At 33.5% G+C, this 15,788-nt stretch overlaps 2 protein-coding genes across 6 annotated transcripts in view; one reads left to right on the top strand and one right to left on the bottom strand.

Moving 5' to 3' along the window:
• The window catches only part of DNAJC24 (DnaJ heat shock protein family (Hsp40) member C24), a 68,678-nt gene extending 57,325 nt beyond the window's left edge, over positions 1-11,353 (top strand). For both annotated transcript variants that reach the window (XM_060103520.1, XM_060103522.1), the window contains exons 4-5: positions 1,741-1,809; positions 5,496-11,353. In XM_060103520.1, coding sequence (XP_059959503.1) covers positions 1,741-1,809; positions 5,496-5,626 — 200 coding nt within the window. In that variant the 3' untranslated portion in view covers positions 5,627-11,353. The remainder of the gene's footprint in view (positions 1-1,740; positions 1,810-5,495) is intronic.
• IMMP1L (inner mitochondrial membrane peptidase subunit 1) overlaps positions 6,763-15,788 on the bottom strand; it is a 72,980-nt gene continuing 63,954 nt past the window's right edge. For all 4 annotated transcript variants that reach the window (XM_060103516.1, XM_060103518.1, XM_060103515.1 and 1 more), the window contains 2 exons: positions 7,797-7,907; positions 6,763-6,919 (listed from right to left, as the gene is read on the bottom strand). In XM_060103516.1, the coding sequence (XP_059959499.1) occupies positions 6,851-6,919; positions 7,797-7,907 (180 nt within the window). In that variant the 3' untranslated portion in view covers positions 6,763-6,850. The remainder of the gene's footprint in view (positions 6,920-7,796; positions 7,908-15,788) is intronic.

The following is a 15,788-nucleotide window of genomic DNA, read 5'->3' as shown; positions in this document are numbered from 1 at the left end:
TTTAGATAGAATTTTTTTTTTAATTTGGAATACTGAATAACCTATAACCAAGTAAACTTTATATAGAATGTGGAAATTAAATTGTTTTGTTCAGAAACTACCTCGCATACTGATACACTATGCATAGGCTATTCAATGGACACACAGAGATGGAAGAACCACCCCTGACCACTTCACAGAAGTCTTTATCTTTGGGTTTTAAAACAGTTTAATAGACTTAGTACCCAGTAAATATGAAGTGATATAATATTTGACATACCTTAATAGAAAAACATGGTGAGTTCAAAATATTGTATAATCTTTTCATCTATTTTAAAATTGTGTAACTCACCAATAAATTTTAACAGGCAGTTATTAAATATAATTAAATCGCAGGCATTCACACAACGGAACAAAGGGAAGCATTCTCAGCAAGTGAACAAGAGACTAGTGAGACAGCTAAAGAAAATTTCATTGGGGTGGGGGGTGGATTTTAGTAGTTTCTTTTAAGCATTGACTTCTAGAAGAACAATACAAGCATACAGGAAGTACGGCGTGCCTTTAAAAACAAAGACAAGTGCTTCTCATATATAGTTGCTTTCTTTGTCCTACAGTACACTTGCTTTAAGTAAGAGTGCATGCTTATACTACCTAGACCATATTCCTACTAAATTTAGGTGGCATTCCTGGTTTCTTTGGACCTTCCCTCTGTAGGGGAAACTTTGGCCCAGGAAACAGCAGTGGAACATCAACACAGAAAGGTTGTGTTGCATGGCTATTAAAATATTTTAAAATAATTATTCCTTTAAGTTACCTATTACTCTGTTGTGAGCAATTAAAAATCAGATGACTAAAAGCCCCCTTAAATTTGGTTAGAGCCTTATTCTTTAAGGCACTTTTAGCCTGATCTCAGTTGATTGGAAGAACACCCTTGTATTAGTTTGCTCCGTCTGCCATAACAAAATGCCATAGACTGGGTGGTTTAAACAACAGAAATTTATTTCTCACAGTGCTGGAGGCTGAAAAATCCAAGATTGAGGTGCAAGTTGATGAGGATCCTGGTCAGGTCTCTTTCTGGCTTGCAAAGGACCACTTTCTTGCTGTGTCTTCATATGATACTTTCCTCTGTGCATGTGAGTGGGGAGAGACCTCTGTCTTCATCCCCTTGTAAGGCCATCAATTCTATCAGATTAGGACCCCACTCTTATGACCTCATTTAACCTTAATTACCTCCTAAAAGGCTTATTTCCAAATACAGTATGTTGGGAGTTAGGGCTTCAACATAAGAATTTGGGAGGGGGGACATAATTCAGTCCAGAGTGACCCTTCTAAAGTAGATAAGAGATAATTTGATATACGTAAGGTTACAAAGCTAGTAAAATATTATAACTGAGGTTCAAATATAGTTATTTTTTACCTGACTCCACACTGTCTTTCTTAGTCACAAATATAGTTTATCTGACAGAAAATTTCCCCCTACAAAAGAGTTCATTGGTTGATCACAAAGAATCATCAAGATCAACTTCATGGTTTTGCTTGTTGCATGCTTGTGAAAAATGGGATAGATTTTGACTGTTTATGAGATGTTCTAGAATTTTTTAGTCAGCTGAAGTCAGATAGCTTTAAAACTGCTATCAAAAGTAGTAAGCTAAGTTTTTAAATAATTAGAATTGTAGTGAACAGGCTGGACTTGCCTTCTTAGCATTCTTCATGGTTATGATTTAACTATCAAAATTAAGTGTCTCATTCTGTATTTTACAGAAGATGATCTAAGAAATATGGGACCAGTAGATGCTCGAGTATATCTTGAAGAAATGTCTTGGAATGAAGGTTGGAATTATTTTTTTTCTCTTGATTACAATCAGGAAAAATATTAGGGACCTCCTGTAAGAAAAAAACCTTCATAGGATGTTTGGAAATAACAGCTTGGCTTTCTATATATATGTGGGTGTTTCTGTTTGGAATCTTTTTGTTTCATTCTAAACTTCAATTATTGGTGTCCACTTATGTGACTCATTTCCAGTTATTTTTCTATCCTAATTAGATGTTAGGTACTTAAGATTTCGTATGGTTTTCTTTTTTAAACTACTTTGATTTTTTGTTTACTCTCCATCTGTGTAATAGGGAATATAAAGTCAAAGGAGATAATTTTTTCCATCCTATGTTGACACTTGAGATGAATTCCTATTAAATATGTTTATTTTTGTTTCTTTATATGGAATGATGAATTGTCAGAGCAAGGATTTTAATGTTATACATGTTATACTCTTCTACTTGGAGCTTGATGTTTAACCTCCTTTTTTGATTGTGTCTTAAGTGGAAAAGAAAAATCTGTCACTCCCTTTTACCTACCATGAAGTCATATCTTTTTCCCCTTTCCTATTAATAGAATTTAAAAACTTAAATCTAACTTAATTTTCCATTCTTCAGATTAGTTCTGTGAATTGCTCTGGTTAGGTTTTATTAAGTTCCTTATTTTTAAATGGAAGCCATGAATACCACAATTCCATGTTTCTCTGGGCAAATGAAGAAATCTTACTGTTTTCTAGGATTTTTATATACTCTTAGTCCTATAACTTTATTATTCAGCCTGGGATACAGATTCCCTGGGGGTTTATAAAAATTTATTAGTAAGTGTGGATAAGTAGAAGATAAACAGCCTGTCCTTTCCGAAACCAAGTTTACTGGAATATTTTTTAATGGCAAATTCTTAGTGCTCTTAGGAAGTTGGGTCACAAAGCTATATTGACTTAGAAGGGGAATCATGTTTTTGCCTATGAGCCACTCTGCTCCTAAACTGCCAAATGAAATCCTGGAGTAGAAATTCTTATTTGCAGTGAATGATTGGAAAACTTGAGATTTTGTGTAACTGGGGCCCCCGGGGTTCATGATAGTTTCATCAGAGTAAACAGGAAGAGCTACTTCTGTGAAAATAGAATACACTAGTGACACTGATTTCACTGCTACTTTGTGAAGGGGATAGATTATAACATGTCGTTTATCAGGGAGACTTGCCCAGCTAAATAATATTTTTTGAAAATACAGTATTGCCAGCTTATCAACCAGTATATGTGTGTGTGTGTGTGTCCATCTCTTATTGGACGAATTAGTTCTTCTTGTAGTTGATATGACTAATATGTTTTGTTTACTAATAATTCCTGATAATATTAAAACAGTGAAAACTGGTTTTTGTAATTTTTACTTCTTTAGTAAAAATTTAAAAATATAATCAATTTAAGATTTTATTTTAAATTAAGACTGTGCATTAGTGTGGTTCAAGCATCTGTTCAGTCAGCAAATATAGGGGCTTTTTGATAATAAGTGAGAATGCCAAGACATTGAAAGACATATACAACATGAAATCAAGAATTATCATAAATGTTATTGTCCTTGGTACTCCCTAAAGTAAACTTGACAGTGAAGAAGATAAAGAAGCATCCCAGCTACAGCCAATGAATCAGTTATAAGCAGCTACAGTTAATCTTAAAAGTATAGGATGTTCTTAGATACTTATTTAAATTAAGGTTTTTTTTTTTTATCACTGTAAAGATAGAAATAGTCCTTATCCTTATGAGAGAAAATAGTGAGCAACAGCTACATGAAGCTGTTATTTTTGCAGGAATGTTTAAAAACTGGTCACGTGAGTTTTGCCATTGAATTTGCAATTTGGAATTGTTCTGTGCGATTGCAAAGAGCAGCCTTGGCAGATGAAAGTACATAAAAAGTGTGATCAACTGGACTAGCAAAAGCATTTGATGATTCCTTCATGGGTGTTTTCAGAATAACCTTGGAAGGTGAAGATCCAGAATAGGAGAAAAGTGGATGAAATCCTACATGATAAACATAGCCAAATTATCAGCTTCTGGGTCCAGGAACAGTAGGAAATGATGAATTTTATTATGCTTAAAAGGCATACCTGAAGAACTATTGAAAGACTGAAGTTAGCCATTCCCCTTACAGTTAGTCTGTTACACAGCTTGGTTGTTTTGCCTTCATTCAGTGTATTTAAAATTATGATTTCTGTGAAGATGTCACTTTAAGTGATAGTAGAATAATTTAAGAAGAAATTTAAAAAGATGGGAGTTTTAGTGAGCATTAACATTTGGAATCATCTATGACAAAACTCCACAGTAGCCCATGGTGGCCTCTGCATCATTTACCAAGCACATGTCACCTCAAATTGTTTCTCAGTGTTCACTGAGATGGTGAAAAAACAAGAGGGAGATTTAGCTCAAGAAAACCAATGGTTAGAATATGTACATTTTTAGACAATTTAATAATAAAATAGTTCACTTTGAAAGCATGCTCTATTACACATATATGTTGGCTCAGATAGGGAAGATGTTAGTGTTTTAAAATTCAAGATTATTTTTCTTTATAGAGAAAAAAGACATTGTGGTGAAAAATGAAAAGCAGAACTGTTTTCTGCTTAATGTTTTTCTTAATTTTCTGAATTAATGTTTTCCTTACTGATAAAATAAACATGTAAAGCTGGCTTATTTAATTGCTTGTTTTTCCAAAACCAAAGTTGATTAGAGAACAAATCCAAGGCAGTTGAATTTTTTTTTCTTTTCTTTTCATGGCATATGATGAGATCTAAGTGTTAAAAAATGAAGTTTGAGAAATGAATGAAGATATTTGATTGTAAGAAATCATATCTTTAGAGATTTAGTTCATTTATCTCTAATTTTTTTTATGACAGTAGTAAAATAATGAGATCAGTAATTACTTTTGACAGTCACTCCTCAGTGACAGTAAAATGGAATAACCAGTGGATCAGAGATTCTTTCAGCTAAAAGACAAAGTATTTCAACTTCCTAGGAAGATGAAACTTATAAAATTTCCCCCATTCATAGGCAGAACGTTGCACCATATTGCCTCCTTTGGGCATCTCACTTCAGTGATTGTCCTTTTGGTTCCTAAATCATTTGTAAACACCAGACAAACAGGTACACACACATAGCCCCCACAGAAAGGACACCATAGTATATGTCTATACATTTAAGTCAGGATTATTGAAATAGTGTGATATCCGAACAGACAGGATTCAAATGCTGAACCTGATAAACAGTCAAGTCAGCAGTTTTCTCTGAAAGGATATACTGCTGGCAAAGGCATGCTCCTTAACAATAAGACAGGTAGGGCTGTTTCTCTTCTTCCTTCACAGTAATATTTTAGACAACCACATTGTTCAGAAGAATGTAAAATTTACATGAATCTTAAGAAAACAGAAGACTTCAAATAAATTTCATTGGTCACTACTGAGCATCTGCTCTCCCCTACAGGATCTTTGGTCTATTGTTTCATACCCTCAATACATTTCCTCCACAGATAAAGATTTTTTAGTAGATAATTTTTAGAAACACTGCCCCTATACGAGAAATTTTTTCAAGTTCTCATATAAATATATTTTATATTGACTGATCTTTTTTCTTTTGCAGTTTCTGTGGAATAGCTGCATTTTTTAAAAGGTATTAATGAAGTAGTTACATGTAAGCATTTTGTTTTCGTTGCAGATGATCATTCTTTTTCTCTGAGTTGTCGATGTGGTGGAAAATACAGTGTTTCCAAGGATGAAGCAGAAGAAGTGACGCTGATTTCTTGTGATACGTGTTCACTAGTTATAGAACTCCTTCATTATCGCTGAGATTGTTCACTAAGTGGAATTCTTTAGTGTATTCAGACACATGGAGGAAAATCTACTCCACCTTTGTCCATTCAAGCAAATGTATAAAGCTGATTTTAAAAAAAAAGGATTCTTTTTTGTCAGCTCTATTATTTGCAGAGAAAATATAAGAATGTCGAAGTCCACCTAGATTAATAGAAAATTAATTTCATTATTCATATGTATTTACATTTTATATTTACAGATCGCTAAGAAAGGGGGCTTGAATTAAAAATATTTAGTGAATTCCCATCTGAGAAGTTTATTATTGGTGCATTTTCTCCTTGGTACAAAATATAAGAATTTTCCTTTCTTCATATAAGTGTGTCTCATCTTTTAATGGGTCACAGTATCATCATATTCCTTTATAGTTGCTAAGTTTTTGAAGTAACATATTTCTAGCTGCTAAAGTTATAGGCCTTTTGTACAACTATTTCAAATCTCAGGTCATTAGAATTCAGTTAGAATCTTCGTGAATAACATGTGAGCCTAGCTCTCCCATGATGAAGGCTGGATATGGATATTCATGAGTTATTTCAAAGTTAATAAAGTGAAATGGCAACCGGAGAAAGAAGGAGAGCCTTGGAGTCAGAAAACCGTGGCCACTGCATTGCTGGTATGATGAAATGGACTTTTTAAATGTGTTATTATTGATTATAGTAAAGCTTTTATTTTTCTATATATTTAATATTCTATGGACCGTATGAGTCAGAACTCACTTAAAAAATTTTAAGGAATCCTTTATGGGATCACTGAAACATTCTTCCTTAATTTCAAATGAGTAAGCCAAGCATGTGACTTAGCAGCTTTTTATTAGGTCAAACTCTTGGTTTATTGTTGGTTTGGACTTATAAGACTAGTTAGTACTCTGCCTTGTAAATGTAGCTAAAGTATGAGGCATATTCAAGAGGAGTAAATTACTTTCCTTATACCTATACAACCAAAAATTTGAAAGTGAGGTTGTTCCAGGTTTTCCCTAAAAATATTTTCATATCAAAATTTAATGACTTATTTTGGATTACATTTTTATCCATATATTTTGAACAAATATAGCTTGCAGAGTGTGTTGCTTATTCTTTACATTTAACAATTAAAAATAACTAAAACTGAATAGCAAATAGTTTATTAGTAAGTACATGGTTTCAGTGACAATAATAAATTCACTTTAGCAGAAGACAATAATCAAATCAAAAGAATAAATGCTTGCTAATCATCAGAAAATCTGTGGCCATTAGGGCTGTCACGTAGAAATCCAAAATCATTCAGAGGCCAAATCTGTAAAAGCAAAATGTGATTGAAGACTTAGTAAAGTGATATATTATAGCATCATCATATTCCCTTTTTTTTCATTCATCCCTTTCTCTATGCCTTATAATTAAATACTTTCTCCTTATTCTTCAATCAAGAACAAATTTTCTACTTAAAAATAAGACTGTAGAAAGTAAACCTGTATGTGTATGTATTTAACCTCTAAAGTTTGGAACATTCAAACATTATACTAGAAAATAATATGTGTGTAGTGTGTATATGTTTGTTTTTTCTTTCACTATCATCAGAGTTAACTGTAAACCTAAGTACTTGAATATAACATCTGCTTAAGTGTAAAAAATCCTGTAAATTATCCAACAGCCCCAAATACTCATGTCTGTTTTTCTCCTGACTGCTTGTGGCAAAAAGGAAAAGCCAGTGAAAACAATAATCTTTACTATTACATTTATTACAACCATGATAAGTGCATTACTCACTATACTTAACTGGGATATCCCTGCATTCCAGCTAGTTGCTAGATTGCTCTTCTGCAAATGCATATTAATATATGCCCTGGGTATGAATATGGTTGGGAAAATTGTATGAGAGAAAATTAAATTTTTGGAGAGTCAAATTAAAAGCTTCTTATGCTACAACTAATCTGAACTTTATTTTTCAAACAAAAATTATTCTCAATTACCTGTCACAATGGGGGAGTGGTAATGTTTATAGCTATGAAGGCCAACATGTTCATAAAGTGTAGTAGTCATTGCAACAGTTGTTCGTCCACTGACACCCTAAAGATTTCAGTTCTTCTAAAAGAAACTTTTTTTTTTTTTTTGGGTTTGTTTTTTTTCCCCAGCTCAGAGAAAAAACCTGCATTTTAAGCAGAAAACAGTAGTACCTTAAAGAAGATACGTCCTCTTATTAATCCATATGGAACAGGTCCATAGTACCTGGAATCTGTAGAATTCTGTAGATTATCACCTTCTAACCACACATGACCCGTTGGCACCTAGAATTATAGAAGAAAACAGCCCCTTTAAAAAAGAAAAACAAATCTGAGTACTATAAATAAAAAATCATGTCTTTTGGAGGTAGGGAGAAATATCCTAAAGTTCTCTTTTATAAAATACATTCAAACTCTATAATTTGCATTTTTGCTGTTATTTCTTGCATAATAAAATAACTTTTACTAAATATTAATTAATATTAATATTTCAACTTTTAAAAAGACCTATCTTTTTTGCCATATGGTTCCCAAACATTAATTTGTTATGCAAACCCCAAACTGAGGTTATAAGAGATCAAAACAGTGTGACAGGGTCATTAATTTAATAGACTTCAAAAGAGGTCATTAGGATGCTGACTGAAAATGTGCCCTCCTGTCTCAATAACAGCATAAGCAGGGCAGCCACTCACTCAGCAACATCCTGGGGCCAATACCAAGGCCAGACCTATTAGAATGCTCATGATGAACTAAATGGTAATTGATTGTGACATCAATTACAAATAATCTCATCATTTTATTGGAGTGGGCTTGTCAGAATTCTAATTAAGATCCTTGTTCTGCCTTTGTACAGGCCATATCTTCAATGCATTATACTTCAGTAATGACCATCAAGAACTAAAGGACCTATTATAAAATCATCAGTTGTAAAATTAATGATGGTGACCTTCTACTAAATAAAAAGATCCCATCTTCTATATGTCCTGTGTATTAACTGGGATATAACATAAATTTAAATTTTTACTTAGTGACAATCATAAGTATATTTAGAACAGAACACATTACTTACAAAAATGCCCACTGTGATATGAGATATTTGCCCGTTAATATCTGTTCAATATAAACTTTAAAAATTACTCTTCAGTAACAATCTTCAAAATTGCATTTTAAAGTTTCTTTTTTATAGGTTTTGTTACCCAAGAAAGTCGAATTATTGACCAGACCAAAATGATCTATGGAAAGGAATTAATTTTCACTATTCTTTTGACTGATTATTACTTGGGAATCTCATGTGAAGAAAAATATTCATATTAGGTTTAATAAGAAATGACCAGTTTTTTTAAATGTCACAAAATTTTTAAAAACGACTACCTTTTAGAGCAGTTTTAGGTTCACAGCACAGCTGAGAGGAAGGTGCAGAGATCTCCCATATACCTCCTGCCCCCACTCATGCACGGCCTCCCCATTACATCCCCACTTGAGTGGCATGTCTGTTACACTGACATCATCATCACCCGAAGTCCCATAGTTTACCTTAGGGCTCACTCTTGGTGTTGTACATTCTATGAATTTGGACAAATGTATGACATGTATCCACATCACAGTACCATACACAGTATTTTCACTGCCCCCAAAACCTCTGTGGTCTGCCTGTTCATCCCCCCATCACCCCTGAATTACCTTTTGGAAAAATAAATTTATACAAGCATGTAAAATTTGAATTACACTTTATTTAGAGATTATATAATTTTGGAATATATAATTTTGGAATGTCTTATATCATGTAGAAATATTAGCCAAAAATGAATCAAGTTAATTATTTTCATTTAGATACACTTAAATGTTAAATCTATTTGTAGAGAAAGGATAAAAGTTTTTTGAAAGAATATCAGATATTGTAAGATCATTAACTTCTACTAGTGGAACTAGTTATATAGGTTCTAGGGCCAATAGCAAGGTTCATTCCTACCTATATAATAAGTAGATTTATATGTAGTGAAGCATAAGGCTGCTCTAATAGAAAAATGAGTACATCTCAGGTTACAGATGAAAAGAAGAACAAAATAGTGTATTTGGAAAAGCTAAAATAAGTCATTAAATATATTCTGAAGTACTGCCTTGGGAGAAACTACAATGTGAACATCTTTGGTGTCTAAATTTCCATAGTTTTTCCTTCATACGTGTTTGTTCCTGAGTTCTAAAAATAGGTAACATATACGAATAGTTAAATACAATTATAAAGTTAGGGACACCAATAAAAGCAAAGGAGAACAAAATTCAAAAAACTAATAAAGATACTAACAATCCAGGAAGATCTTTTTTTGCCCGTCCGATTGATCCAATATACATTTCCTTTCTCCATGAAGCTTTTCCCAATGTTGCCTGCACATACCAAATACTCTATAGATTGTTTAAAACACTTAAAGTCTGTCCTACATGGGGCTCTGGATCATAACATCCTCTTACATGCTTGGCTTTTGTGTATGTCTACTATTTTATGACTGAAAAAGCCAACAGACAATAATCATGTCAGGATCTTAAATCTTTACAACACCTAAACCAAAGTTGGAACTCAAATATTTGTTGGTGATTAGTATTAGTTAAGTAGAAATTGTTGTAAAGCACAATCACTTTTGTGGCAGTTATGACCTAAGTTTCTTCCAAATTTAGATAAATACAGTGATGAAGTATTGTCTCTGGCAGAGTAAAGTTAACAAGAACAGAAAGGAATCTGCTAAGAGAGACTCAGAACATACCACCAGAAACCTTTGGAGGAGTGTGACCCAGGCTGTTCACACCTAGTCCTTGACTGCAAGGGGTGGAACAAAAGGGAGGAATAGTAACACAAACTAGTATTTATACATACTTTTCTGGTCATTTTAATTTAAACAAACACATTTGATCCTTAGAACAACCTGTGAAGTACAGTTACTGACATTTAATAGAAGTAGGTTCAAATATGGAACATGCTACCTCTTACTTACCTGAAGCCCATATATGCTAATACCCATGCATCCATTCATAGCAAAGGAATAACCTTTACATCTTAAGACTTCAATGTTTGATATAAAGTACAGACACAAGGAAACAACCTCATCACTGATGGCACCTTTAATAAGAGCTTCTCTATAAATGGGAAAACCTCTGAGTGAGGGTCTTAAAATCAAAGCAGTCACCTTTGCTGATCTACCTCTCTATCACTTATTTTCCCAGTAAAAAATTCATTACGTTTGCAGTTACTCCACTTTTGAAACACATACTTATTTTTGATATGGGGTAAGGGTGTACACTTTAAAATCAATTTTAGAGGTATACTTTACAGTAAAATGTGCTCATTTTGTTTCGACACTAGTTTTGAAAAATGTGCATTCCTGTGTAACCACCAACCACAATCAAGATGTAGAACATTACTACTATGCCAAAAAGTTCCCTCCTTCTCCAGTCCACCTCCCACCCCTACACCTCATCCCAGGCAACTAGTGATCTGTTTCCTGTTTACTAGAGACTAGTTTTACTAAAGTTCATATAAGTGAGATTGCACAGTACATACTATTTTGTGTCAGGCTTTTGTTCAGCAGTTTTTAAACGATTAATACATGTTGTATGTATCAGTCATTCATTGCTTTTTACTGCTGAGTATATCCCATTGTAAATCACAACTTCTTTCCATGAACCTGTTGATGGATATTTTTGTTGTCTGCAATTTTGGGCTGTTACAAATAAAGCACTATGAACGTTCATGTATAAGTCTGTTTCTTTTCAGTAAATATGTAGGGGTAGAATTTCTGGGTCATAAGTGTACACTTAATCTTGAACTTTTCCAAAGTAATTATACCATTTTACACTCCCAACAGCAATGTATGAGTGTTTCTGTTGCTTCACAACCTTGGTATTTTCAGTTAAAAAACTTTTTGCCATTCTAGTAGGCTATTGGTGTCACATTGTGGGGTTTTCATTTGCATTTCTCTGGTAAGTATTTTTTCTTGTACCTATTAGTGTATCTTTTGTGAAATGTCTATTAAAATATTTTGCCCATTTTTAAAGTGGATTATTCTTATTCATTTTAAGAGCCCTTTATGTATCTTGAGTACAAGTCCTTCGACAGGTATTGCAAATATTTCTTCCCAGTCTGGGATCTTTTCTTTTGCAATTTTTAATCTGCTATAAAGACCATATATTTTTAGGCTCTAAAAATTCTAAAAATTTCACTTGGTTCTTTTCTATATTTACCATTTCTCCCTCATTATGTTCATCCTCTAGATCCCTGAAAATATTTCTAATTGGTGTTTTAGAGCACATGACTGTTAATCCCATTATCTCTCATTTCTGGATCTATTTTTCTTCTAGTTGTGGGTTACATTTTCCCACTTATTCACATATCTAATAATTTGTTATTGAGCTGAACATTCATTTGTTGAGTGGATTTTGTTCACTTTTTAGAGAGCGTTGAATGTTGAGGAGGTCTGTTTGGTTTTTGGAAGGTGGTTAAGTTAGCTGTGGAACAGCTTATTCCTGTCAAGCCTTGTTTTTAAGCTTAAGTTGGGTCTCTCTCACACTGTACTCTAAGGGCTAGTCTAGCCTACTCCTAAGGCATGATATTCCAGGGTCTGTACGGAATACTCTAGATATTTAATGAGATCTGTCCACTGTGGCTGGTCAGAACTCAAATGACTCTCAGCCCTGTGTGAGCTCTGGGAATTGCTTGGCTGCTGCCAATAGCTGTTTGGTGCTCAGTCTCTAAATTTCACCATAAGCAGGCACAGTTTAGTGTTCAGCCCCAAAACCAAGAGAATACTCTACGTAGATTTCTGGAGATCATTCTGTAGCTCTTTTCTCCCCGGTGGTTTGACACATAAATTCCAACCACTTAAACTTCCCTATACCCTAATCTCTGTCTCTTCAACTCAGCAAGACCAGTCCTTTGTTTGAATTTTCCTCCTCGCACCTTCTGAAAACTGCTTTAAGGCAGAAGTTAGGGAAAGTATAAGGCTTGCCTTGTTTGTTTCCCTGCTCTCAGGAATCCGTCTTGTACTGCCTGCTGTGCATTGTCTGAAAACTGTTTCACATAGTTTGTCCAGTTTTCTAGTTCTTTATGGCAGGAGGACAAGTTCAGCCGCAGTTACTCCATAATTGCCAGATGTTCAGAGTATCTAATATTTAAAGTCTTATTTTTTTTAGCATACCTCATAACAATATGAAGAAAATCCTTTTGGTGAGAACTAAAGTTCTTGATGTAAGTAAAGTGTGCCTTTGGCATCTCTGCCTTGCATCCCCTTCAGTGGCATGCCCTGTGTGTCCTCATTTTACCCTTTCCCTATCAAAATCTCTAGAAAAGATTCGCCAAACTCAGCATGCAATTATGTATAAGCAGATAAGTTCAGTATGGTATTGCCTGTACCTCAAAATTGGCAACAGTATAAATATTCGTCAGTAGGCAGATGTTAAACAGTTTATTTACAGAATAGTAGACAGATAATAGACTGACATGAATACAGTCAGTGAAAAAATAAGTTACAGGGCTTACTTAGGTATAATTACTTTTTTAACAAACCATAAAATTTTGTTTTATGTATTTCAAAATTTACATTTTTGTGACCAGTATGTATTAAATAATTTTAAAATATATATATGCATATACACATACGTGTGTGTCTTAATATGACTAGCCCTTTCAGTAATACTTGTACTTTTTAAAAATGGAACACTGTCCATCACAATGCAGGTTAGGAAGAGCTTTATTGAATTAAAAAAAAAAATTTTTTTTGTCTGTGGTAATGTGGTAAGAGAGTGACCTAGCTTCCAATCCGTATAGCAGGCTCTGCTTCTTTGAACAGTACACGTAAATGACTGCAATTACAGTACTGTCACCAGACCTCTGGATAACTAAAATATTAGTCTAGCTAAGAACGCATTTATTTAAATAAATATAAAGTACAACACATTTTTGGTATGGGTCCAAAACTTAAAACCTGACCTTTCTGGTCAGGTGAGTGGAGTGGAGTAAAGCAAGGAACAGAACAAAAATTTCCTTTCTAACTCAAAACACAGTTATTGTCTGTTGGATTAACCTACTGGTTATCACTAAATTCAAAATTCAAACCAGAGAAGAGAAATAATTCTATAGCAATATTATAATAAAATAGATTAAAATGTTTTTAAAATGTATTTTAAAAGGCTGTTATAACTTTCCAATTAAGGTAGAAAAGAACTCAAATAAACACTTAAAAAATTTATAATAAATGTTTTGCAAATGCGCAAAAATGGAAATACTAATTCCATGTCTTTGTTCATTACTTCTCATAACCAAAACTTTTAAAAAGAGTTAATTACTTTTCATCTTTGTATTTTTGGAAATACACCATGCCAACTTGAATGAATGCATGAGACTGAATAAGAATGTATGAATATATGTTTACAATGAATGCCACCTAGAAATGTTTACTTTTGCTCAAATCTGAATTTTCCCAGGGTCTCAGATGTAACTAGCTTTAGGAATAACTTTTAAAGCATTAAAAGAACTCTTAAATCATTCTTGGTTTTTCCTTTCTACGTCAGAGGTTTACTTCCTGAGCTATGATAAAACCTAATCTCAGGGCAGGACAAAACAATCAAGCCTCTAGTTCTCAGCCATACTTGCTGAAGCCTAGTTAAGTGCCTCCTTTATAGTACAAGCAACAAACGTAATTGCCTCATGGCCTGCGGGTGTCCATTTAACAAAAGCAGCTTTTGGGAACCAACCCACAGGTGTTACCTTTCTTGATTTAAGTGAAATCTGATGAAAGAGTCCACAATATCAAATAACACATTTACTAAACTGTAATCAAACTCACTTATTATTTGATTAAGCAAAGATTATCTAATTAAGAAAAAATTCTGACTGAAGAGTAAGATTGGTATGTTTGACCTTTCAAAAGTTTCAAAAAACAGAAAATCCTAATAACAGACTGATTTTTAACTAACTCTTTGTTTGCCAGATATTTTAAAATGTATAATCAGCAAAGGCAGGGTATGCACTGGCCCTATTACTGCTCATGCCTCCTAATGGTTCTTCTAAAATGACTGAATGTAAAGGAAATAATAATTATTAAAGAAACAAACAAAAATCATAAAGGTAATAGGAGAGGGCAAAGTTTTTGGAATCCTTTTCTGACATGATTATTTTTTCCTTTTCCTGAAATATATAGGAAAATGAGAGGCATACACACCTTAGGAAAGCACTCAGATAAAGACTTGGAGTTTTTGGTTTCTGTTTTTGGCAAAAGCAAATGGAAGTAGTATATCAACAACACTGTAAAGTATTTCATTTTCCACATGTATTTTAAAGATTTTGTTTTGTGTCTCACAGAATGATGAATGTAAAATATAAAATGCATAATTTCCCTGCCCAGGAAAAAAGTCCATATGATGAATGTACATTCATAACATGTCATTTTAGTTTAACAATAGCCAAATAATTGTTATTTATGTTACTATCTTTCAGGTAAGCAGAATCGAGTCAAATTAGTATACCATTATGTGGTTAATGCATATTCTGCTTAATCATGGCTTATATAACCAAAACATAGTCATGGTAAGATGCTATGCACACAAACTACTGGAGAGAATACTTGCAAAATGAGATCATTTATTAATTATATAGTTCTAAAAGAACTTCATAAAGCCCAGTATTTGTATGACTCCTGCAATGGCAGTAAATAATTGTTGGAGTTTATCTTCCTATATACACCAACAAAACTATAGATAAAGACATGTATGTCAAAAAGTGAAGCATTAAATCCCCTGAGAGAAAATCATGTAGAAAGGTTTTTAAGAACACAAAGCTGAGAAAACATTATTAATCTTTAATTTTGTAAAATGGGGCTGTCTCAAGCGTCAGTTATGGGTACCTCTGAAAGCAAAACTCAAGGAACAGTCTCACTAATACTCTATTTTTACTGACATTCTCCTTGCCAGAACTTTTTGCCCACATTTGTCTCCCTGAGTAGAATATCTGGAGTCATAAGGGAGGTGCTCCCAAAGGCTAGATGCATGACAAAGGGATTAACATTTATAAGGACCAGGCAAGGAACAGTTAACACCCTGATTATTTCAGTAGATACTATCTCTATGCAGTCCTGCTTCTTTTTCTTCCCATTTAAATTCTGACTTATTACTAACCTATCCCAC

This window comes from Mesoplodon densirostris, chromosome 7 (assembly GCF_025265405.1).
Source record: "Mesoplodon densirostris isolate mMesDen1 chromosome 7, mMesDen1 primary haplotype, whole genome shotgun sequence".
In the NCBI taxonomy this organism is placed as follows: domain Eukaryota; kingdom Metazoa; phylum Chordata; class Mammalia; order Artiodactyla; family Ziphiidae; genus Mesoplodon; species Mesoplodon densirostris.
The sequence above is the reverse complement of the archived record's forward strand: the minus strand, read 5'-3'. Positions and strand labels throughout refer to the sequence as shown.